Here is a 26,906-nt window from a genome sequence, read left to right on the forward strand (position 1 = left end):
ACAACTAACTGAATAAACTCCTGTAATCCAACTCCTCAAGATCGGAAGTCGAGAAGCTTGACCTCGGGGCTATATCACATAATATGTAACGCAATTACTTGGCATCAAATGCGAATGTTGTTTGAAGCACGACTGCAGTGATGACATTTGCTAGATGTTTGCTTCAATCATCATCCATCATTGAAAAAGCTAAGTTACTATGTTCAATTTTATAACATGTCAGCAATTGCGCCTTTTGGCAGCTGCTCTAAATGCCGAGAAGAGAGGAGTGTCGTATTTCAAACGATTTTTTACAATTTACCTGTAATTCGGATACGAAAATTATGTACTACAATCAAGTTCAAAAAAGGCAGAGAAATGATACTACGGTTGAATTTTTATGATTAGGCATGAGGTTAAGAGTGTCGTTGAAAAAAAAACTGTAGAGTAATGTATGTTTTACAAATACTTTAATCCTCTAATACCCAAATTTTAATTTTCGATCTAAATATCATTTTTAGTTAACTAAAATCGTTCTTAACTCGTTTTGGACAATGATTTATTTTTATTCCTATCCTTATTATTTTTTCTTGAAGCCTCTCATAGGTACTGATTTTTGGCAATAATAAAAATTCAAGTTTTTTGTGGTACTTTTAAAAATATTAAATGTTTAATATTTTTTCTGGAAATACTTCTATTTTCCGTGTAATTAACGGAAAAACAGGTTTGAAATTATTAAACACCAAACTGATCTTCTTCAAACTGTTGATTGTAGAAAAATATAAAATGAACAATTTTTATATTACACGTTAAATGAACCCCATGCATTTGTAGGTTATATAAGAATACAATTTTTCAAACAATTTTCAAAAATACAAAAACGTTTTAAGTCATAAAAAAACTTTTCTTATATGTGTGTAATGAGTCAATGTTTAAGGGGGCAGGATCCGTCATTGATTTCGGAATTTTCAAAAGCAGTTTTTTCGTTCAAAACCAAGAGAATTTACAGGAAAATGTGTTTACTGTATTCTATTCTCCAACCGAAACACAGTGAACACATTTTCATCGAATATGAATGATGACGATGATTACGTTGACGGAGCGTTGATCGTTAAGCCAAAAAAAAAATCATTTTGATTTCCGAGCTACGAAAAAATACACAACATTGCAAAGTGTACCCCGTTTAAAGGCGGGGTTGGGTATTAGAGGGTTAATAACAGAAATCAATTTTATGAGGTCAAAACCATCTATAATCGGCATACAGTGTTCTCAAAAGTTGTAAAGTACTAATACTACGATCAGCTCAAATTCTCGTTAGAATTTTTTGAAGTTAAAGAAGAGCCAAAAATACAAATTCGAATTGAGGCACCTCCTAATCTTCTCCAAATTGGATGAAAGTTTGTCTGGTAGTTTGTTATAGTAATAATGACAGTACCATTAGGCGAATTCCGGCGCGTATTTTCTTCGAAGAAAAGAAAATTTTCTTGCTGGTGGATTATGGAAGAAAATTTCTTCTCTTCGAAGAAAATGTGCGCCGGAATTCACCTGCATATCTCCTCTTTCGACAGGCGAAAAAATAAAACAAAACACAGTGCACTGTAGCAGTGTATGTACAAGGTAGGCAATATCAACCGAACCAATCAAATTATGAGACTTGCCCACATGTGGATATGAAATACAGCAGACATGAGACTGACATGCGATTATGGGTAGTATAACTCAAGGCCATTTCTTTCACAGATTAAAATTTAACTACAACAACATTATAGGAAACGTGTCACTCTGTTAACATATATTGCCCGATAAACCATGCATGTTCATTCACATTTTGTTGTTTTGTTCAATCATCCTCGTAGGGATAGAAAACAGATTTAAATTCTACCGCCCTTCAATAAAACATGAAACGCAATAATAACTAAGTTCATTCTCTGTGATTCTGGGTTGAATAAAATCTTCGATTAGCAGGTGTAAATGATCGTCTATTTTCCTAAGATTTGATTCAAACGATCAAACCACGACACGAATTGTCCTTTCACGAGTAAGAAAAACCACATTGCGCCAACAAAAAGAAAATGTTAAACTAACTTACTTTGAGGTTTCCCATATCCTACATTGAAATGTTGTTAGTGTAAGAAAATAACAGCACGTTTTACGTTGTCGTGCTTTTTGTGACTCATGCCTTATGTCGATGTCTTTTTCTATCTTCACCTCAACCAGCCTGCCACTAAATACGTCTAGGGTGAAAATGCCTTTAAAATCCGCATCATGGAAAGGTGTGATTGATGATGGGTGTGCAAATGGTCTTTCGAAATGATTGTTGAAGTTGTTTGTTTGTGGAAATTATTTAACTATCCTCTCCGCGTTTAGCACATTGCATTTACTGCTGCTGCTGTTGCATGGGTGGCGCTAACCGACTGATAAAGCTAATGCTGACTTGAAGCACCTTGCGCACGACTGCTGGCGTGCGTGTACCGTTGGCGAAATTCTCCGTTACAAGACGCAACTCGTAAAATACGTTCCTCGTGTAGGGATTGCGACGCGACGAGTAGCGCAGCACCAAGAACTGGTAGTAAACCAGTGGAGTCATAATACCGGCTTTTCCCCTACAATAATGGCAACAAACGAAAGTGAATTGAGCGCATACTTTTGTACGATGAATCAAATACTTACAAAAATACTAATACGATGGCCAGAGGCATAATGAAGATCTCGGCAAATGCTGCCAATCGAAGGATGTTTCTGGTTTGGAATTCAACCAGAGAGATCAACAGTCGTGCGCCCCACCATGAGTTCTGTCCGAGTGTCTGTAAAGAGAGCAAATATATAATGATTGATTATGTATACTGAAACAGCTTGGGTCAAAGAGTTGACAGAAACGGTAAATTAGTGAACTTGCTCGCCATACGATAAGCAGTGCCGTCTAGGCGTCTAGGCGTATAGTTCCGGGTCAACATTGCTCATTTCTTTAAGGTTTCTTCAAAATTTAATTTGCAAGCGCAAATTTTGCAATTTTTATATTTTTGGAAAAAGCACCATAGAAGCCTTGGCAGGTGCTTCGCGACAGTTCTGAAAATGTGTACCAATGCTGTGATATATTTTAACTTTTTGTATTAAATTACGTTTTTGAGTATACCAAACCAAGCCATACCTAGAAATTCCAAACGAATATAGGGAACAAAACAACTGATCTCACTGAAAATCTAAGCGACAAATCCATCGAATTTTCCACTGAGTTGTTCTTTAGATTTGTATTTGTTCAAGTTTAGAAGTGGTTTTAACTAATCTTCACCTCATGCTGTTTTCGAGGCTATGGTGAATTACGGTTTCAACGAGATGGTGTAAAAAATCGATCTGTCAATACCGTTTTGACTCATATTCCGAACACTTGAGCCCAACAGTGACTTTAAATGCATCTGGCAGGCATACATTAGCTGATATTGAAAATTTTAATTTCTTCGCAAAGCCTAATTGTTAACTGTGCGGTGTGGTGTTTGAAATGTGTATTCAAACTTGTTTAGTATTGTTTTTACGTAAAATTATGCAACAACATTTTGATTCAAATGTCGAACACTGTGTTCATTTTGTCTCATATTCCGAACACATTAATTCAAATTTCGAATAGCACGAATAAATTGCATTCAAATTAATAATTTCGCAAATAAATTTATCTGAGCTACAGCTAGAGTCTCGAACTAGAGAATCGTCACTACGACGTAAAAATTAGATTTGAATACGTTCAAATTGAATTGCAATTTCCTTATAATTTTATGACATATATCAGCGAAACATTTCAACCATATCGCCATACAAAAACCAAGTGTTCGGAATATGAGTCTGTTCGGAATTTAAGACAAAACGGTACTTTATCTTTCACTCATTCCACGCTCATTCGTATGTTCTAGCGCTAGAACCAGAAACGGCGGATATTGCACATCTCTCGCTTTGTATCATCATTCTGATCCCTTCAACGCTTGTAATACAAACACTATATACGGGTGGGATATATGGGCAGACAGTTGGCTGGATGAAGTTGTCGTGGATACCAGGTCCACATCACTTATTCTTCTCCAGAGTGTCTGAAAGTCAAATCACCAGACGGAAATCTTAACACTTCAGTCGTCGCGCTGTTGTATTTTGTACAACACTGGTGGAAAAACCTCGCTCTTCGTTCCCAACAGCAGCGTGGTGGTTCTGACGGTGGCAAACCGCGCGACGACTGGAAGGTTAATATCAATTAGGAGGAACCGTAGTACGTGGCAAGTCCTGCAATGGTGGTGACTCTAAATCACAATACATATAAAAAATCTGCAGTCAATACGTTAATATCAACCATTTACTGACCAGAACGTATACCAAATGTATCCTATGGCATTATCTTTCCCATCAACATTCCACAAAGTCCCGTTACACCTATGATAGGTCGTAGAGCTCTCCCCCAGCATTCGCAAGGACGTGGCCATGACAGCTCTCGACTGTTGAAGGATGCGTCAATTTTATCTAAGAGTGAGAAGTTAGTCCCAAATCTCTGACTATGGTAACGGACGGGAACAACGGTCTAGGACTGTATCATCTACGAATTAGTGAATAATGCTAATGCAAATGGTGTAAAAATTTCGATCATAATCGAACGTTTATGTAGCTCGGTATTTTTACAAAATCTTTCAGCATTTTTAAGCGTAAAGTAGCAAGTAGATGAAAACCGAATTCAGTACTATACCATTTAATTCCACTAGTTTGTATCCTTTGCAGATACGCGTATTTCGACCTCAACTGTGAGGCCGTCTTCAGTGTCGTGTACTAGATTCGTGTCAGTGTCGTGTACTGAAGACGGCTTTATTATCCGGAGTATCGATTTTTTTTCACTCCGGATAATCGAATCCTCCGGATAATCGAAACACTAAGAACAAAATTGAAATCTTTGACAAAAGAATTTAAATATTACCTTTTTTCGTTATTTTACTCATATGATGCGGTGGCGTAGCCAGAAATTTTTTCTAGGAACAGTAGGGGTCTTTTTACAAGAAAAAAAATTTGGCAGGCATACACAAAAAATAAAACACTTTTTCAAACCCCACTTTTCTTAAATACGTTCTAAGTGGCAAAACCATTCATATTGTATATTGCAATACCAAATTACACTGCGAAACACGTTTTTGTCTCCAGCACCAAAATACGTCTATTCACTTAATTAAGGGTTGCTGAATCCATTGCCGTTTTCAGAAATATCATAGCACGTCTAGTTTTTGAGATATCGACTGTTGAAAATGCAAAAATTGACTATTTCAGCCAACTTGCATGCAAGTTTGCCAGCTTGTAAGGTAATATATTAGCTTAATTTGCCACAGAATTCAAACTTTATGTATATAACAATACTTATCATTAAAGTTTGTAATACTTTCGATACGGAAAAGTTATTTTTTTATGGTTTAGAGAATTGTTGTATTTTGCCATATAGAAGAAACGAAGAATTTTGTATGGAGACTGCAAGCATGTTGAAAAAATCGATTTAATCGAAATTTAATCGCGCAATTCCAATCAAATTATGTCTGAAATGAAAGTTCAAGTTCTATTTTGCATGTTTGGTGAATAAGATTACAAAAAAGTTTGATAAATTGTACTTTAAATTTCATGTAAACATTAATAAAACCAGTGTTTTATACAAGTTTGGCGACCTGTAGCTAAAAATTGTGACGTGCTGGAACATTTCTGAGAATGGCACCAGATTCAGCAACCCCAAATATACTAGAGACACATAATTTGGTCCTTGAGACACGCAAAAATGTCATTTTTGTTACGTTGTGTTATCTTAGAGTTGCATAAAAATTGAAAAACAAGAACATCAAAAAACTCTTAGTATATTGTCGTAGAAAGAACTACTGTTTGGTTTGAGAGTTGAACATTGAATGACAAGATTTATTTTTTCATTTATTATCTAGGGTTACTATGATTAAACTCAGGTCCAAACGCCTACTGCTAACACTCCTCCTCGATTGGATCTGGTAGTATTCCGATCATCTTTCGTATTTGCTCCAAACGTACACGTTGCAGAGGCTTCGTAAGAATATCTGCCAGCATTGTTTCGGTTGGACAATATTTCATCTTGATGACTTCTTTTTGCTGCAGATCTCTCACAAAGAAATATCGTACATCAATGTGTTTGCTCCTGCGTTCGATTCGGTCACCTTCGACGAGTTTTATACAACTTTGATTATCTTCAAATACGGTGATTGGTCCAATATCTTCTTCAACAATTTCTTCCAACAGTCGCTTAGTCCAAATTAATTCTTGGCATCCTTCAGCAAGGGAAATAAATTCAGCTTCTGTTGAACTCAAAGCTACGCTTGTCTGTTTTCTCGAACCCCAAGCAATAACTCCTCCTCCATATTTGATTAGGTACCCGGAATACGACTTTCTGTCTCTGCAATCTCCTGCGTAGTCAGCATCAACGTACATGCATAGGTTCTCTCGTGATGATCTCAGCTTCAGCTTATAATCTCTTGTTGCATACAAATATCTCAGTACCTTCTTCGCTTCATTCCAATCCTGTTGACTCGGTGAACTTGATTTCTGAGCCAGTAACGAAACGCTTACGGATATATCCGGTCTGGTTTGCACTGCTATATACAGGAGACCTCCGATAAGGCTAAGATATTGCGAATTGCTAGATAACGGTTCTCTCTCCTCTTTCTCCTGTAAATAGCTTGTGTCCATTGGAACTTTGGACGGGTTCGCATTTTGCAAATTGAATCTTTCGGTTAACTTGCGAATGTATGCTTGCTGATTGAGTTTGTATCCTTCATTGTCTTTCTCTACCTCAATTCCCAGAAAACTTCGTACGTCTCCTAGATTTGTAACGGCAAAGTTCTTCTCAAGCTGGTTGTAGAGCGACACAAATTCCTCTTCAGTTGCTGTAATAATAATCATGTCATCAACGTAAATCAGAATAAATTCTGTCTCTCCTCCTGTAGTCTTGCGCTTGTACAAACATTGATCAGTTCGACACTGTTTGAAACCTAACATCTTGAATACTGAATCGACTTTTCTGTTCCAGACCCTCGCCGATTGTTTCAATCCATATAAACTCCTCCTTAATCGACAAACTTTGCGCTCGGATCCAGTGCTGTATTCTTCAGGTTGCCGCATATATATAGTTTCCTCCAGTTGTCCATTAAGATAAGCTGTTTTAACATCTACGTGCTTCACATACATCTTTCTATGGCTAGCAATACTCAGCAACATGCGGAACGTAACTTGTTTGGCCACAGGAGCGAATACTTCATCATAATCCACTCCGTACTTTTGAGTAGAACCTTGTGCGACAATCCTTGCTTTGTATCGGACGACCTTCCCTTTTTCATCGACCTTGGTCTTGAATAACCACTTGCATCCAATCGTTTTCGCACCGGTTGGTAAATCAACTAAATCCCACGTATTATTCTTTAGTAGCGCTTGAAACTCCTCATCCATGGCAGCTCTCCACAGCTCCGCATCATCACTGTTCAATGCTTCTGTTGGAGTTCGGGGATCTTTGATGTTCCGTACTGCCTTCAAACCATGGATTGGTGGTGGTTCCTCATTCGTCTGCTGTTGTTGATGCTCACGACTGGTTGATTCTCGGGATACATCTGAAATTGGGTACGACGGCAAACCTTTGTTTGGAAGATAATAATCGTTATACTTGCCAGGGAATGCGCGCTCCCATCCACTGCGCCTCAACACCGGTGACAACGGTGGGTTTGAAGTTGTTCGTGGAGGGAGCGCCATTATTGTCACGTCATTGGAATCGTCTGAACTATCTTCATTACTGCTTTCTGTTTGCGAAAAATACTGCGAAACCTCAGATTCTTGCAGTTCGTCGTCATCATCGGGTTCGTCTGGAATCACGCCATTATGGGAAACTTGCAATCTCTCTTCTCCAGTATTGAGTGGCTGTTCATTATTCGAATTAGTAACAGGAATATCTTCTAAAAAATCTAGGCTAACAAAATTGTGATTTCTTGATCGTTTTGATAGATTATTGCCTTTTTCTTGATCTCGTTCCATTGACTCATTGATAAAAAGAACATCTCGACTCTTGAATATGGTCTTCTTAACGGAATCGTATAGACGATAGGCTTTTGTTTCTTCTTCATATCCCACGAATATAGCTTCTTTTGATTTGGCATCCCATTTCTTTCTCTTTTGCTTAGGAACGTGAACCATGACTTTTGATCCAAACACACGTACTCGGGACAAATCTGGTTTTCGTCCAGACCACGCTTCTTCTGGTGTTTGCTTGTGCCCCTTCGTTGGAGAACGATTTACCAAATATGTAGCCGCTGCTACTGCTTCTGCCCAAAAAGCTTTCGGTAACTTCGCTTCAAATAACATGCAGCGCGCTCGCTCCACAATTGTACGATTAACGCGCTCAGCCATACCATTCTGTTCTGGATTGTAGTCAGCAGATGTCTGATGTCGTATACCATGCTTCTTCAAAAGGTTCTGGAAAGCTTTGTTTGTGAATTCCTTTCCATTATCAGTTCTTAACGTTTTCAGCCTTCGTCCAGTTTGATTTTCAGCAAAACTCCTGAATTGGTTGAATGCTCGCATGACTTCGTCTTCACTTTTTCGTTCCAAAAATTACATGAAAATTCGTCTTGTCTTATCATCAGTGAAGGATAGATAATAACGACTTCCACCGAGTGATTTTTCCTCCATGGGTCCACAGATATCAGAATGAACAATCTCCAGAACTTCATCCGCCCTGTGTCCTTTCTTCGGAAACGGCAAGCGAGTTTGTTTTCCCATGGCACATACGACGCAATTTTCAATTTCAGTTTCTTCGAACATAACACCAGACGCTAAACCAGATTTAAGCTGCTTCAAACTGGAAATGTTGAGATGGCCCATCCTTCGATGCCACAGCTGCATGCTTGATGATACACATGTTAAGGACATTCCAGCGCTCTTATCTTCATCGAACTTGAATAGACCTTTGCGAACATCATGAATGCCGGTTGCAATTACTGCTCCACTTGGATTGATAACCTTCACACCATCTCTGCTGAAATGTACTTCATGGCCTCTACGGACAATCTGGCTTACTGATAGCAAGTTATTCGACATCTCTGGAATGTATTTCACGTTGTTGACTTCGATTGGAGGATCTTTTGGACAACATTTTGCTGCTAGCTTGACGATTCCGGATGATTCGATCTTCATCGGTGCCTTATCTGCTGCTAATACTGTACCAGTCGCCGATCGTTGCTCCGTTAATAAATACTTATCCTTGGTAAAATGATCTGAAGCTCCCGAGTCAAAATACCAGGCATCGCTCTCTTCTTCGTTGTTGGTGGACAATACCGCAGAAAATGCAGATCCCTTCTTCTTTCTACAATCTCTTGCGATATGACCGAACTTGTGGCAGTGCTTGCATTTTGGTCCCTTCGGCGGCTGCTCAGCTGACCTTGGATGGTTTGCGCCTTGCTTCTGCTTATACGGGTATACATGCTTACCTACAAATGCGTTTTTGTCCGACGATGAATGAACTTCCTGCAGTAATTTTGTTTTTATATTATCGCCAGTGATCGGGATACCGGAATTTTCCAGTGCCATCAGCATAGGCTTGTATTCTTCGGGTAATCCAGCTAACAAGAGGGTCCCAATCCATTCTTCAGATATTTCAAATCCGACCCCGCGTAGTTGATGAGCTGTAGAGATGATTTCGTTGACGTAAGAATCCATAGAATCACACGATGAAAGGCTGCTTGTAATGAGTTTCCTCAGCAATCCTACTCGTCTGGTAAGGCCATTATCTTCGAATGCTGCCTCCAGTTTCGCCCATACCTCGCGGGCCGTCTTCGCATCTTTGACATGAACGTAATTAACAGGATCCAAAAATAGAATTATTTTTGCGCGAGCCTTGCGATCTTTGGTTGCATCAATGATAATTTCTCCTTCAGCGGTTGGTATTGGTTTCACAACTTCCCAGAGGTCTTCTAGTTCTAAGAACGTCTCGACAGCGAATTTCCACGTTGTCCAGTTGTCTCTGCCGATCAATCGCTCTATTGAGGGTAGACTTGACAGACTATGACTATGATGAGTAACTTGAGGAAATTCTCTCCTTCCGTGAGTTGCTTGAACACCATCTCCTACACCGCTTACTTCAGAGTTGACTCGTGACATATTTCAGTGGAAATGTTTCAATCTGGGCTCAAAACCTCTTAGTATATTGTCGTAGAAAGAACTACTGTTTGGTTTGAGAGTTGAACATTGAATGACAAGATTTATTTTTTCATTTATTATCTAGGGTTACTATGATTAAACTCAGGTCCAAACGCCTACTGCTAACAAAAACAAATTCCGGATAATCGAGTCTAAAATTCCGGATAATCGAATCCCGGATAATCAAGTCCCCGCATAATCGAGTCCGTAGTAGTACTAAAATCGGTTTTTCATCTACTTAAAGGTAAGCTCGAAAATTTATCATCATTTAGGCTTAGATTTTGTAATTGAAAAGTGAAAAATTATTCTGTTTCCAAAAATTGTCTCAAACAGTTTGAATAGGATAGTTTTAGATGAAAAATTGAGTTTTCTTCAATTAAGTAGGTATGGAAAATAACCCTTTAAGCTAAGTATGCTGTTTCGCTCAAGAAAAGTAAAAATTTCTGCGTAAGAAATGATTAAGGATTTTTTTACAGTAATCTCCATTTGAAATGACATTTTTTTTTCAAGTGCGTACTACGATCAAAGAAAAATGCTTTTCTTGATAATTTCTTGCAAGAAATTTCCCACACATCGAGATAAGGCGATTACTTTTCTGTTGGAGCGCATACTTCCCATTGAGTTGAAGTTGAATTTTCCTCGACGACTTTAAAACTTTTAGGGTGTCGATATACATGCATGCAATTTTGATGATAATCGAGATTTTGACAACGTGATACAAAATTACGAATATCTTCCTGAGTTTTGAACATGTAAAACACATTAATAAAAGTTTAAATGGTTCGCCACAGAAACTCGTTCAGTTGTTCGAACTGAAAACATAATTCGTGAAATTCTAACCAAAGCAGTTCAGCCGTTTCAAAGTCCCTAATTTTTAAAACATTTGACGAAAAACTAAATATAGTTTCATTCAGATGCCTAATTGTCACAGCCTGAAACAAAAAAGGATTTGTAAGTCAAAACAAATCTTCTTTGATCTACATAAATAAAAATGAAATGGTGTTTGTACGGTAGTTTGTATAACATCAAAAAACGGCTTACTTTGTGGCGAAACAACGTATGCCGGGACAACTACCGTATATCCCCGCTAATTTCTAATTTCTCGCAAACCATCGAGGTTCATTTTTAGTTTGAACATCTAGTCACCCTAGAACCGTGTTTCTAGTTACCTCTTTCACTGTTTTGTTTTAATTCTACGTTCCGTTCCAAAGCGTTCCCTTTCACTACCCTCCGTTCCATGAGCTAAATGACGTTTGAACCATTTAATCTGAACGATGTGCAAATTAGCGGGGTACAAATTAAAAAGTGTTCAGATTAAATGTGGTCAAACCAACGGGGGTACCCGGTAGTTAAAAATAAAAGTTTAAAATAAAATCAAAATAAAAGAAAGATAGGCCGATAAAAAATTACTTCACGATTTTCGTAGGAATTATAGGGTCGATTTAACCCTCAAAGCCACGGGAGAGATCTTTTATTTTAAATTGACTGGTGCTCCGAAACATATAACTTCAATCAAGCCATTTAAAGTTTTAACCATTTTAAGAGTAACGGACCAATGCAAGCATGCATCATTTGGTTTATTTTCTTGCATGGGGCGAAAGTCGGAACCTGGTTCCGGAAGTACTTTTCAAATAGGAGCCAGGGCTGAGGAACCAATGTAAATTCGACCCGGAGCAGCATATGCGGCAACTTGAAGGTCATGAAATCATCCCAAAAACCCAATACAAGACATCAACTCTAAATATTGTCATTTTTATTGTATGGCCAAGGCTGAGATGTAGGGTCACTTCCGGTGAATCAGGATACAAACATGGATGAAGCTCAAAACTATGGATGTAACTCCTCAAACTTCATGAAATAAACCCAGTGTTGCTGTAAAAATATGCTTCTTGCATGTATTGATAACTGGACCAGATGACCAGACAATGAGCGGATTCTGAGGTTACCTGCGGTGGAACTAATATGAAATCATTTGTCAAATACAAGAGTTGTAAGAATTTTTACTCATGTTGCTTCGGGTGAAAGTTACATTTGTTTCTCAGCCCGGCTCCCACCCGAAAAGTACCCGGTTCTACCTTTCTTCCCATGCAAGAACAAAACACAAATTATGTATTCTTACACTATTCCGTTACCTAAAATCTAGAAATGGCTAAAATCTAGAATGAATTATTCTTTTCGTTGCAAAAGTTGTAAAAATGTGATTAGCGAAAACTTGTTTCCGGTTGAAAAACATGTCCAGACTTAAACTTATTGGTTTCAGAGCACCAATCAAACACACTTAGATTAAATTACAGGGGTCGGTAAAATTTTACTGGGTTTTGGAACTACCGAAAAAGTCAATAAAATGAAAACTGTCGCCACGCGTAATTGAAAAGTAAATTTCACCATGTTTGATTTTTTATCAATATATGATATAAAAAGAAAGCTCTCTGCAAAATTTCAGTGAAAAATCTCTGTTTTTCGATTTCTGACATTTTTTTTAGTTTACTGACTTTTTAGGTAGTTCAAAAACCCAGTTATTTTTCCCGAACAGATTGAGTGTGAATGAAAATAAAAGCTCTGTCCCGGAGCCTAGAGGGTTAAGGTGTGGCCCATTTAGAATTGGAGCATACACAAATTGGAATAATTTGGATATAATTCTACAAAAATGAATTCTGTTTAAACTCAAATGTTGCATTACTTGTAAGCTTCAAAGGAAAAATAATAAAAAAAATATTCATCCCCTTTTACTAGAAATTGTCGGACTTTTCCCGGAATACGATTAATTAATTTGCGCACACTGTTTCCATCCATATTTTTGACTTCATCCCATATAGCGATGGTATACAAATTATGTCACGCTAAATTTCAACTTTTTTGACCCCCTCCCCCCCCCCCTTTGTCACGTTTTTTGTATGAGTCCTCCAAATTTTTTGTAAGGCTTGTCACGCTTGGCTTGACCACCTCCCCCCCCCCTCGGAGCGTGACGTAATTTGTACATGACCCCTTAGTTTACAGTTTGTCGATGTTTTGGCGATACTTTGATTCGCTCTTAGCTTCTGCTTCATAAATAATAGCCCAAAAACTGAGGCTGAGTTGGGGTCAATTACGTGGGTATCACCTATCATAGAAAAATCCTAAAACTCCGTTAACACTTGATCAAACAACTTCATGGTACGGAATTTGGCCACATTTCTATAATTTTGTTCCCTATTTGGTTGTTTGCAGACATGGTATGATCGGAGGCTTCAATATCCGAAGTCGGATCCATTGCACGGTACTGCACGGCAAAAACTTCGTTTTTGGCTACATGGCGGTCTTAAATGATTGGATTTGAATCAATGGTTCTAATTTTAACCCACAGCTGACGGTGCATGGGTTGCCACATATACAGATTAATCTGTATTTTACAGATTTTCTCGAATATGTTGTGACCAAGAATCTGTATATACAGATTACAGATTTTTTGTTAAAATACAGATATACAGATTCTGTATACAGAATTTGGCCAAAATTATACACATTTATACAGATTTTTGAGTAAAGTGAATTTTTTTTATTTTTGAAAGCTTTACTATTTAACCTTAGATGTGACAATCCCGCAATTTAGTTACAAATGATTGGTATTTTCATGAATTTCTTGCATAATTTTAACTTCTAGCTCAGTTTTGAAGCATACAGATTTAAAATACAGATATTTTGTTCTAGGATACAGAAATACAGATAATTGAAAGAAAAAATACAGATTTAAATGTGGCAACCCTGCGTGCATAGTAACTAGAGATGGTCGTCTCGGGTTTTCAAACCCGAAACCCGAACCGAACCCGAACCCGACGGGTTCGGGTCGGGTTCGGGTTTGAAAATTATAAATTTTTCGGGTTCGGGTCGGGTTTGAAGGCTACAAAATTATCGGGTACGGGTCGGGTTCGGGCTTACAACAAGTCGGGTTTGAGTCGGGTTTAGCTCGGGTTTGGTGAGAATTGTGAACAGAGTAACAACCTAAAAGCTTCCCTATGCATCAGAAACGATGAATTTACCATCTTTTCAAACTCGGGTATTATTCGGGTTTTTCTTACAAATTGTTTTCGGGTTTCGGGTCGGGTTCGGGTTTACACAGCAAAAAATTTTCGGGTTCGGGTCGGGTCCGGGTTTGCTTTTCAATTATTGTCTCGGGTTCGGGTCGGGTCCGGGTTTGAAGAAACAAAATAAGTCGGGTACGGGTCGGGTTCGGGTTTGAAAAATGTGAAACCCGACCATCTCTAAGTAACTGCCTGACGCTTCCTTTGTGGCTTCCAATCTGCCAAAATAGTTACTTCATACTTATCCAGTACGAGCCACACACCTAACACTTTTGATATTTATATTCCTGATCAGGACGGTTTTTTCATATTTTTGTGCGCAATTATTTTCCTTCTCTCTTCTTCCATGTTGAATTTCTCAGAAGTGCGTTCGAATTAAGCTGCGAAAAAAATCGTGTGATGTTATTATTGTTATAGAGCACACATGGACGATTCAGCTTCTAAATTGGACCACTAGAGTCGTTGTAAGAACCAGAGATGTTTGTTCCAAATCTAAGTGGGCCACACCTTCAGTGTGTGAAAAAATCCTGATTTGAAACGAAGTGGTGATGAAGTGCAAGTGCTCCGCGCAATCATTTTATTTCAAAAAGTGCTTTACTAGCCAAAAAGGGTGAAAACCCCTGTTCTGGAGTAATAATTTTAAGGAAACGGTGGATTTCCTCAAATGAAACGGTTTTGTGGAGCAATTCCTGAGAATTCCATGGATTAATTTTTGAAGGAATTCTCGTATAAATTGCTGGAAGAACTATTCGGAGAATCGACCAAGGGATACTTGAGGAATTGTAGTAACATTTCGTGGAAACACTAATCGAATTTTGGTGAAAAACTTTTTGAAAGAATTTTGGAGTATTATGGAAACACCCCTATGGAAATACAGGAGGTGTTGGGACTGCTTTGAATAATTTCCTTGAACAATTTCTGGAGGTTTTCTTTGAGCTTTTTTTTTAAGAAATCGTCATAAGGATTTTTTGGAATAATTCTTGGGACAATTGCTGGAGGATTTGCTAAAAAAATTTCTGACGGTTGTCCTGAGGAATCCTTGAATGCGTTCCTGAATCTTTGGAGAAATCACTGGAAGTACTCTCAAAGCTCTTCCTGAAGAAACGACGAAAATAATCTGTCATGAAATACCCTTTAGAGCCTCTAGCATTTACTCCAGATTTCTCTTCAAGGATTCTTCTGCGAATTCGTTTGATTACACAAGATTTTTTTTTCAGTACCGTCAATGGGGGTGACGGTGACAGTGGTTCAAAGGAGTGAGAATGGGTCAAAACAAACAAATTACAAATATTTTTCTAACACTTGCAAATGTATTGCCCATGAACGATTTCACATACTTGGAAGAATGTTTCAAGTCATGTTACGAGAGTTACCCAAAATTCAACTTAAGCTTTTGCGTTTTTGACCCAAATTGATAAAACTTCAATAAGTCGAATTTCTTCATTTAACTTCTTAGAAATGCTTAAATCCTCCTAAAGGTTTCTTTGCAGTGAAAACCTGAGAAATAGTGACCAAGTCTCTACCAGCGCTGCGTAGAGTACTGCATTTCAAGTTTCAAGTGCATTGATAACACTAGTAATGCATATAAATCATTATCATTCATGTCGATTTGCGTTGATGCATTGTCCAAATAAACAGTCACTAAAGCACGCAATGTGAATTCCCATTACGATATGTGATCGTTGGGGTTGCACATAAAGGTTACAACGCATCTTGCAGATAATTAAACTGCTCTGTTAGCTGTTACATGGGTAGACGTAGACATGCATTGTTAGTTATAACGAGTTCACAGATAACCAGATGAAACCCTTAGGTTTATATTGGTCATCTTCTTAACGGTAATAACGTGTACCAACATCCGTCATCTAGTGCCTGTTTAAGACAAGCACAATATCAACAGAATTAAGAATTGAGAAATTACAATTTTCAATGTTATGTCTCTTTGTCTCTTCCGACTTTATCGTAAAAATCGCAAGCGCCAACGTATGGATAATGTTGAGGATTGAACGCTTCACAGTTAATAAATGTATAACCACAAACACATTATCTCTATGTATACTACTCTTATTAGCCATGATCAGAATAATATTGCAGAACTGCATAAACACACTCGCGACAGTGGCACTCTATGTACAATGATTCTACCATCAAACCCAAGCCAGGTAATGCGATCTAGTAGGCGGCGATAATTCAAATCTTATCTTCACTCACTTTTTCCACAACCGCGAACCAGAGTGCAAGGAATCTTCAATCAACTCGAACATTTTGGTCCTTCGAACCGGATTGATCATTTTTCACATCGGAAAGGTAAATTAATTGTAACTTTTAGCTTTTCACCAAATAGGTATGATTGATTGAATATAAGTGTCCAACACCCGGGTTGGAAATCATCGACGCTTGGGTCGTGCTACCGGATTTCAACACGAGGGTTGAAATAAAACAGAACGACGCTTGGGTCGTGCTACCGGATTTTTTTTCAACACGAGGGTTGAAATAAAACCACTAAAACAGAACGACGCTTGGGTCGTGCTACCGGATTTCAACACGAGGGTTGAAATAAAACAGAACGACGCTTGGGTCGTTATACCGGATTTCAACACGTGGGTTGAAATAAAACAGAACGGCATAAGACTGCCACCGGTTCCCAACACGTGGGTTGGAGTGAAAAAATGATTTTCAAATTAGCGAATTGTGTTACGCAACCAAAATAATCCAACACGAGGGTTGGAATCAGTCAGTCAAAGGGTTAAGAATTGTACATGAAAAGCGATATGAATTCTAACACACGGGTTGGAATAATTTACAAACAGACCTCGAGTTTGCATTGAGGTTAAGTTTGGCACACGGGCCAAGAGACACATGTCTTGACTTATGGTTCGGAAAAATCTTAACGGTATTAAATATTCGGTGACATTGAACTGAAAATACGGAAATAGAGTAAAAAGAAACAAGACACAATTCTAGCGAGAATCTTTTATTCTATTTCAACTACTTTCTTAACAGATCATGGATACAGCCGAAAATCCGCAGGTTATTGAAGGCGAGGAGCGTGAGGAGGAGATTCCTCAGGATAAACCAGTATATGCCATATTACAGTCAGATCTTGATAGGGCAGTAGTTCAGCGAAATCATGCAGTCACGCGCATCTCTCAGATCATTGAGACAGCTGCAGTGTTTGAAAGGGAAGCGTCCCTTTTGGAAATCAGAAGAGACATGCTTAAAGATTGCTACAAAACGTACGACCAGATGCAGAGTACGCTTGAGCAATGGATTCCAGATGAAGTTGAAAATCGAACAGAAGTCGAGGTGAAGTATTTAACGGGCTTGACGATGTTTGAAAAAATGATTTGCGGCAAAAGAATCCAAGGCGCCAGTGTTTTCAACAGAGAATCAGTGAGACTTCCAACAGTTGATCTTCCGGTTTTTAGTGGCTCAGGAGAGAACTGGCTGGAATGGATTGATAAATACAATTCATTGATACACCAAAGAACTACTCTTCCAACCATCCAGAAATTCGAATACCTCAAACTGTCTTTACGAGGAGTAGCTCTCGGACTCATCGACTCATTGCCAACCACTGAAACAAACTACGCGATAGCCTACGATCTGCTGGTGCAGCGGTACAACAACCCAAAGCTTCTAATACAAAAGCACACCCGCGAACTATTTGAGCTGAAGGCAGTTGAGATGGAGTCAGCAACAGCCTTGCGAGATTTATTCGATTCGGCTCGAAAACATCTACGGTGCCTGCAAATTTTGGAGCAACCTGTGGAATCTTGGGACGCCATTCTGATACACCTAATGGCTAATAAACTGGATTCAGAAACTCGTAAAGAATGGGAGTCATCAGCCTCAGGAACAACGCAACCAAGTTATAAGCAACTGGAGAAATTCGTGAACGAGAGATGCCATGTTTTGGACGCAATACCATCAAAATCCCGACAAGTTTTAGAACCACCACCAGCGAAACGCCTAAGACCCGAAATTCGCGCTTTGACAGTGAATCGACGAAACGAAACTTACGGATGTGTTGCCTGCGGCAGGGATCACGCACTGTCCAGTTGCCAGAAATTCAGCGCTAAATCAATCGACGAGAAACTACAAATGGTAAAACGGTTTGCCCTATGTTTCAACTGTTTGAGAACAAACCACACAGCAGAGCAATGCCGGAGTCGAGGATGTCTTAAATGTGATAGAAGACACCATACATCGATTCATCGTGGAAATCAAACCAACAACAACAGCTTCAACAATAATCGTAAAGTTCAGATGGAGAACAAGCCAGCTACAGATGTATTCCATCAATCGACTCTGAAAACTCTGTTACCCACTGCGTCGGTCTTGGTACGGGATTCAAATGGTTCACCCATTTCTTGTCGAGCATTATTGGACTCAGGGTCGCAGTCCAATTTTGTAACAAAAGCTTTTGTAACAAGGTTGGGAGGTCATATTGGTTCAGCCCATGTAAATGTAGTCGGGTTTGGCCAACAAGTGCAACCAGTAATGGGTAAGACGTCTATCTTCTTCAAAGCCAGAACCTCATCCTACTGCAAAACTATATTATCTTTGGTAACCGAGACAATAACTGGGCCAATACCCGAACAAGATGTGAACTTAAATGGTTGGGACTTGAGCGACATAACATTGGCTGATCCGGAATTTCACTTGAGTCGTCCTGTGGATATGCTTCTGGGAGTATCGGTAATGTTTGACATACTGCGAAATGGAAACATGGATATCGGTAATTATAAAAATAATGCTCATATATTTTGTGCAATAACGAAGTTATATCTACCTACCAACCAGGTGAACAATTACCGCTTGTACAGAATACGGCGTTGGGATGGATTGTTGGAGGTAACATAACCAGAATGGACTTAGGTGAAAGTCTGAACCATTTTATGCATGAAAAAACTGTCAACCTCACAGTAAAAGAATGGTCAGAGGAAGAAACCATCTGTGAACAACTGTTTGTGGATACGACCAGACGAAATGAAGATGGTAGATTTGTGGTGAGACTACCCACAAAAGTATGTGTTGAACAGCTGGGGGAATCCAAGACCTTAGCGCTGGATAAGCAGCTCAGATTGGAGAAACGATTCGAGAAAAATAGTCAGCTGCGTACCGATTACAACAACTTCATGGAGGACTATTTAGCGTCAGGACATATGGAGAAAGTAGAAGAGAATTTGAGCAGTGATAACCCAGTTTTTTACTTTCCACATCACCCAGTACTTAGACCTGACAACATTACCACCAAATTGAGAACAGTGTTTAACGGATCAGCCCACACATCAACAGGTCTATCGTTGAATGATGTTCTGATGAGCGGGCCTACAATACAGCAAGATCTGTTCAACATTCTCCTGCGGTTCCGGTGCCATAGATATGCAATGACAGCAGACATCAAAAAAATGTTTAGGCAAATTTTGATCCACGATAGTGATCGTCAACTGCAACTTATACTATGGAGGTTTTCTCCAGAAGAGGCTGTCGTCACGTACCGCCTAAATACCGTTACGTATGGAACATGCTCGGCTCCCTTTGCTGCGGCACGCTGCCTAAGACAGCTTAGTCTCGAATATGAGGATCAATATCCGCATACTAGCCAAGTAATAATTATGGACTTTTACATGGATGATGTGCTAACTGGAGACGACGAACTAAAAAAGCTAATACGAACGAAGGAAGAGCTAAGCACGGTTCTGCAGAGTGCAGGATTCGAGCTACATAAATGGAAGGCTAACGACCCGTCCATCGTACCGGAGGATGAAAGTACTTCTGCAGTTAAGATTCTGGGAATGCAGTGGGAAACAAGAAATGATATGTTCGGGTTTAAGGTTGATGTAAACGTGAATGCAAAAATAACCAAGCGAAACGTCTTGTCAGAAGTGCAGAAAATTTTTGATCCTCTAGGAGTCATCAGTCCCATTGTTTTGCATGGAAAATTAATAATGCAGGAAATATGGTCAGCAAAACTAGATTGGGACCAAAAACTCCCAGAAAAGATTGAAAAAGAATGGATATGGTTCTGCAAGCAAGTTGATGCAATCCAACATGTATCGTTTCCTAGACACGTACCAAGCAAGGGTACCTTAGTGGAACTGCATGGCTTTTCAGACGCAGCCAAACGTGCGTACGGGGCGGTTATTTATGTTAGGACTGTTTGCGCAGAAGGAGTCTATGTCAGCTTGCTCTGTTCTAAGTCCAGGATCGCACCGTGCAGTGAAAAAGCTAATAAAGAAGATATAACTATCCCGCGCATGGAACTAAGAGCAGCTACTTTGCTAGTAGAACTAATGGCAAAGGTCAGAGAAGCATTATCAGTTCAAATACATGGAATCTATTATTGGACTGACTCGATGGTCACAATAGACTGGATTAACAATCCAAATAGAAAAAGGCCAACGTTCGTTAGCAACCGTGTAAAAAAAATCAACGAGATGTCTCCAATTGAAAATTGGAATCATGTACGGTCAAATGATAATCCAGCGGACCTCATATCTAGGGGAACGTCGACACTAAAATTGTCCGATAGCTCGATTTGGTGGAACGGACCTGGTTTCCTTAGAGATCGCGATAGTCCATGGAGTAATGTCTCAATTAAAACATTGGTGAATCAAAATCAGCCACAACGATCCGCAAAGAAATGTCCTCAAGACATACAGGAGTATTCACTTCTCGATCGTTTTTCCAAACTCAAAAAGCTGCAGAGAGTAACAGCATACTGTTTACGATTCAGAAGGAATTGTAAAACTAAAGAACAAGAAAGATCAAAAGGTTTGCTGACGATACAGGAGCTTGAAGATGCACAGTTGTGTCTTACAAGAATGGCACAAAATAAAATGTTTGCCGCTGAAATACAGCTGTTACAAAAGAACAAGCCTTTGCCTAGTTCCAGCTCTCTTATAACTCTTCAACCATTTCTAGATGATCGCCAGGTTCTTCGCGTTGGTGGAAGGATACAAGCTGCAGGAGTGAGCTTTGATCAACAGCACCCAATAATTTTGTCAGCTAAATGCAAACTTGCACAACTTCTGGCAGTTCAATTGCATGTGGAAAATTTGCACGTGGGTAGTCAAGGTCTTCTCTATACGATGAGGATGAAATATTGGCCTATACACGGTCGCAATCTCACACGTCGAGTGGTTCATCAGTGCATGAACTGCTTTCGTAACAAACCAAAACCAATAAGTCAGATCATGGGACAGCTTCCGATTGAAAGAGTAAACCCAGGAAGACCATTTGAAACATGTGGAATAGACTTTGGTGGGCCAATAACCGCCAAAGAAGTTTTCGTCAGGACTCAAAAAACGCATAAAATCTATTTTGCTTTATTCATTTGCCTCAGAACTCGAGCGGTTCATTTAGAATTAGTAAGCGGACTCTCAACGACAGATTTCATTGCTGCTCTTAGGCGATTTGCAGGTCAACGAGGATGGGCCAAAACGATTTACTGTGACAATGCAACAAACTTCGTGGGGTCAAAAAATGAAATCAAGGCATTAGCCGAAAGTTTCAACTATCAAGTCGCACCGGACATTCAAGAATTTTGTAAAACACAAGGAGTGGAGTGGAAATTTATACCTCCACGATCACCAGCATTTGGCGGGATATGGGAAGCAGGAATAAAAAGTGTGAAGCAGCACATACGGCGGGTTCTCGGTCCCACTATTCCAACCTACGAAGAAATGCTGACACTACTCAAGCAAATAGAAGGTTGTTTGAATTCAAGGCCAATTTCACCCATGTCATCGGACCCACGTGACCCAAATCCGTTAACACCTGGACATTTTCTAGTTGGAGGTCCAATAAACTCACCACCGGATCGAAATTACGCTGAACTCAAGTCCAATCGGTTAACTCGTTATGAACAGATTCAAAAAAGTCTTCAAAGTTTCTGGGAACGGTGGAGACTAGAATATCTCAACACTATGCAGCAAAGGACGAAAAAAATGTGCAGTACGGAACCAGATTTGTTGGTGGGACAGTTATGTCTTATCAAAGAAGATAATCTGCCACCCTATACATGGATCACAGGTCGTGTTATTAAGGTTCATCCCGGACCGGATGGACGTGTCAGGGTTGCAACGTTAATGACAACAAAGGGTGAACTCAAAAGATCTATTGCTAAGTTGTGTCTGTTACCATTTGAAGGGAATAATGGTGAGGGGGAGCATGTTGAGGATTGAACGCTTCACAGTTAATAAATGTATAACCACAAACACATTATCTCTATGTATACTACTCTTATTAGCCATGATCAGAATAATATTGCAGAACTGCATAAACACACTCGCGACAGTGGCACTCTATGTACAATGATTCTACCATCAAACCCAAGCCAGGTAATGCGATCTAGTAGGCGGCGATAATTCAAATCTTATCTTCACTCACTTTTTCCACAACCGCGAACCAGAGTGCAAGGAATCTTCAATCAACTCGAACAGATAATTTATTACACGCTATATAATAATACTTACGTCAAGTAGTGTGAGGGAGTAGCTAGCCGAATGCAGCACAGCGAACAAAGTGACCGGGAAGATGATCAGTAGCACCGGATAGGCGTACAGGAAAATGAGCGAGTATAGCAGGTAGTGGCAGGAGTCTTCCAGTAGCAGCTTTTGAAGATAATCTCGCGAAAACTTGAACGGCGGCATGCGTTGATGGAGGCGAAGTGCACTTGTGGCGGCATTTGCCATTAATACTTTGTAGTAGGCATTGGTGGGATTTCTGTAACAAATGAATTTAAATACAATAATTATTAAATTGAACTGAACATGTAAAGATAGAGCATTAAAAATTAACGTATGAAAGGGACCTAATGACTTCATCATTTCAACTCACGCTTTAAACAATCTATTGGCATTAAGTTGACACTGGAGACCATGCTGTTCTTTTCTATTTTGTTCCCTATGTCTATCGTTTGTTTCATTCTAATCAATATCATCGAAAATTTGAAAAACCAAATTTCGAGTTAGAGTTGATCAATAGAGGTGCAGTTTTAATGGATTATTAAGATTTCTAAATCGTTCTTTGGAGTCAAGCCTAAGATTTGTTAATTCAATTGGATGAGGTAATGATTACAATAATTTTCCGTGCGGCCTATGACAGGGTTAAGACAGTACTCAGGTTCGGTTATCAGAATGTTATTGAGCGTTAACAAAAGCATTTTGATATCATGTTTTCTTAAAACTTTCCCAAATGAATATGAATTTAATATTATAATTTATTTCAAATTCGATTTACAATCAAACTCGAGTTTACCTTTTTGTAATCCTGATATTAAAAAGAACAAATTGATTGCTATGATTATGATTATTTTCATATAAAATGTTGGTCTCAATTTCTGATGTGATTTTTGTTAACTCAATCAAAATAATGTTCATTTTTCTATCATCACCCAAGGGGCTGGACAGCTTTTGAGTTTTAAGCGAAGTACGCACTTCAACAGAAAAGTAATCGCCTATCTCGATACGTGGGAAATTTCTGGCAAGAAATGCTCAAGAAACGCATTTTTCTTTGATCGCAGTACGCAGTTGAAAAGAAATGTCATTTCAAATGGACCTCACTGTAGGAAATTTCTTGAGCAGAATTTTTTACTTTTCTTGAGCGGAACAGCATACCTAGCTTTAGCTATCTCTTGAATTAGATCGAGAGCAACTCTGAGTAACTCTCATTCTGTGATTTCAAGTGCGCATAGCAACCCATGTAACAAGCTTCTATTATGTTGATATTATGTAGTGCCAATGACGTGTGTGTACATGGATAAGAAATTTCCTTTGGGTCTGTGTGTTATCGAGCTACAGGTCTTTGGGAAAGGCAGGAAAAGTAAAAAACAGCTGCTTCAAAACGTATTTCTGAACCAAGCACTACCAAAAACTGGAGGTTTAAGTTAAAGTATTGCAATGGTTTATTTCTGGAATAAACATGCCTACAACAGGCAATATCAATTGAACAAGAGATTTGTAGGCTATGGACCAATGCACGAGTTCATTATTTGACGTTTGAGCGGTGCCGTGTTATTTATAGTCCAGTTGTTAATTACACCTATCGTTTGTCTGGTGAGTTGCACGCTTACTGTCAATGATGATGTCACGCTACACGATAAGTGTTCATCTGCAACAACCAGACAGCTCACCAATCCACCGCGAGGTGGATCGTGCTGAGTTGTTGAGTTGAAGGAGAGCGAAAGAAGGAAGGCACAAAAGTCTGTTTGACAGCTCTGCAGAAAGCGCGTGCGCACGGACAGAGCGCGTGCGCACGGAAAGAGCGCGTGCGCACGGAAAGAGCGCCAGTTCGGCTCGATTTGCAATGATCGGTTATTATTATTTTTTCGCTATTGGATATTCTATGGTTTGGTTGATCGATGTTAAAGTTTGTTTTAAAAGCAGCTCCACTTATTTTGAAACATATTGCCGTGTACAATAGTAGACAACACAACTGATTTAATTAAAATAATTTGAAATTATAATTAGTACATATACAAAAGGGGAAGAACGTTTAGGCTGGTTGTGCATTACGATAAAATCTCTTAACATAAGCAATGCTTGTTGTTGGTTCTTGTGGAAGGATCAACATGTTCGGCTTAACGAATCTTATTTTAAATATCGAATAACACCACATGCAATTGAAAAAAAAGGATGTGATTACAATAGACTTTTGATATTTTCAATTCTGAACCACCGCAAAAAAAAATATTGGGAATCAAAATTCTCCTGAGAGGGATGATGTGGGGGAGGCTCATTCTAATTAATATTGTCGTTCAATTATGGGGATAAATTAAAATTGTTATTGTTCTATACATACTTATTTATTATAATTACCTGTAAATATTGATACAGCACAATTCAAGTATTTAAATATCAAATAGCAAACATAGATATGGTCGGTGTTCAGACAGACTGAACCAAGTGTTTTTTTCAATCGAGTAAGAAAAATGTACCCCAAACATGTGAAACATCAAAATATTATAGATATTTACTGTAATAATGGAACTTATATATTTGATGATATATTTGTATCAAAATAACATGGAAGATTTAAAATTGATGAAGTTCTTTACGTATCCTTAGAGCTCCAAAATTCATCTAGTCTGGTCTGTCTAAACACCGACCATATGATTCTCAAAAACTCATGAGAATGGTACTTTACTCTTTGAACTGTTATTTAATTTGGATGTGTTTAAAAGATTTATAAATTTAATTTGTTATTGATGTTACGAGCTATGTCTGTAGTTAAACTTAATGCTACACAAGAAATATATTTGAATCAAAGTATTTTTATACATAAATCATATGAAAAAAAAAATGTTCCAGAAAGTACTCTAGAATTCTTTGGGAGCGTCTCCCGGGATTCTTCCTTAAATCATTCATGAATCCTTCAAATCCTCTCTGGGATTGTTCTGCTGAAAATCTTGAGATTATTTCTGAATTTTCTTCCAGATATCGCTTTGGGATTCATCCAAAAATAACGTTACCATTCCGGTATTACTTCTGAGATTCTTTCGGATATCCCATTGCGATTATTCTGGACATCTTTTTGGATTTTTTTGCAGAACTCTGTATGTGATTTTGCGTGTATCCTACTTTTGAAATCCAGGAAATTAAATTCTTTGAAATTCTTGAAAATTGTTTTCGAAATACTATGGAAGATTTTACCATAAATCCAGATGCAATCCAATTGGATATTTAAAGAGGATTTTATCAAAAAATGTACGACTCTACTAGAAATTCTTCGAGAATTCCTCCGAAAATAACTCTAGATTTTTATCCGGAAATACTTCTGGTATTCTTATGAGAATGCCTCTGGTATTCTTCCAAAAATGACTTGAGATGCTTTCGGAAATCTTTCTGAAATTCTTCAAGAAATTCCACTGAGATTTTTACGACAATATCTTTGAAATACTCCTGGGACTCTTACAAAAATCCTGTTGGAGTTTTTTTTTTTAGATATCTTTCTATTCTAAATTTTTCAATAAATTTTGCTGGGATTGTGCTGTAAAACCTGCTAAGATTCATCCAAAAATACGACTGTCATTCTTCCGGATATCATTCAAGAATTCCACCGGAAGTTTTCGTGAGATTCAACCGTAAATCGTTCTGGTATTTTTCAGAAATTCCATTGAGATTCTTAAAAATATCCTTCTGAAAAATTTTCTGAGAATTGTTTTGGGATTATAGAAGGATTTCCAGAAGAATTCCAAGGCGATTCACAGAAACATCACTTCTGTATGAAGGATTATCGTTAATATCTGAAATAATTCCATGAGAATTTTAAATCCAAATTACAGTGGTATTCAAAAGAATCCCAGAAGTTATTTCGCCAGAATCCCTGAAAGATTTAAAGGATGTTCACAGACATCCAGAAGATTTCATGAATATTTTCCAGAATAATTCCGATGTCCAGATGAACTGCAGAAAGATTCATGGAATAATTTCAAACGGGATTTTCGGAATCATTTGAAAGTAACTTTTAGAAGATCCTCAGAAAAAGAAATCAGTAATCAAAGTAATCGAAAAAATCTCATTATTTCAAGCAATGCTCCCTTTCGAGGATGCTTCCGAAAATCTTTCTGAAATTATTCTAGAAATGCCACTGAGATTTTTACGTCCATATTCTTGAAATTTGTCTGGGACTCTTCCAAAAATCCTGTAGGAAATCTTC

General features: G+C 38.5%; 1 protein-coding gene across 1 annotated transcript; it reads right to left on the reverse strand.

Annotated features, from left to right (window-relative positions):
* Positions 1–1,742: 1,742 nt before the first annotated feature.
* Positions 1,743–23,092, reverse strand: LOC5570433 (Krueppel homolog 2). The gene is made up of 3 exons (XM_021845108.1): positions 22,724–23,092; positions 2,650–2,783; positions 1,743–2,582 (listed from the first exon to the last, which is right to left on the reverse strand). Exons 1-3 carry the CDS (start codon positions 23,075–23,077, stop codon positions 2,357–2,359), a joined length of 714 nt encoding a protein of 237 aa, XP_021700800.1. The 5' UTR covers positions 23,078–23,092; the 3' UTR covers positions 1,743–2,356.
* Positions 23,093–26,906: the final 3,814 nt, after the last annotated feature.

Source organism: Aedes aegypti, chromosome 2, assembly GCF_002204515.2.
Source record: "Aedes aegypti strain LVP_AGWG chromosome 2, AaegL5.0 Primary Assembly, whole genome shotgun sequence".
NCBI lineage: Eukaryota > Metazoa > Arthropoda > Insecta > Diptera > Culicidae > Aedes > Aedes aegypti.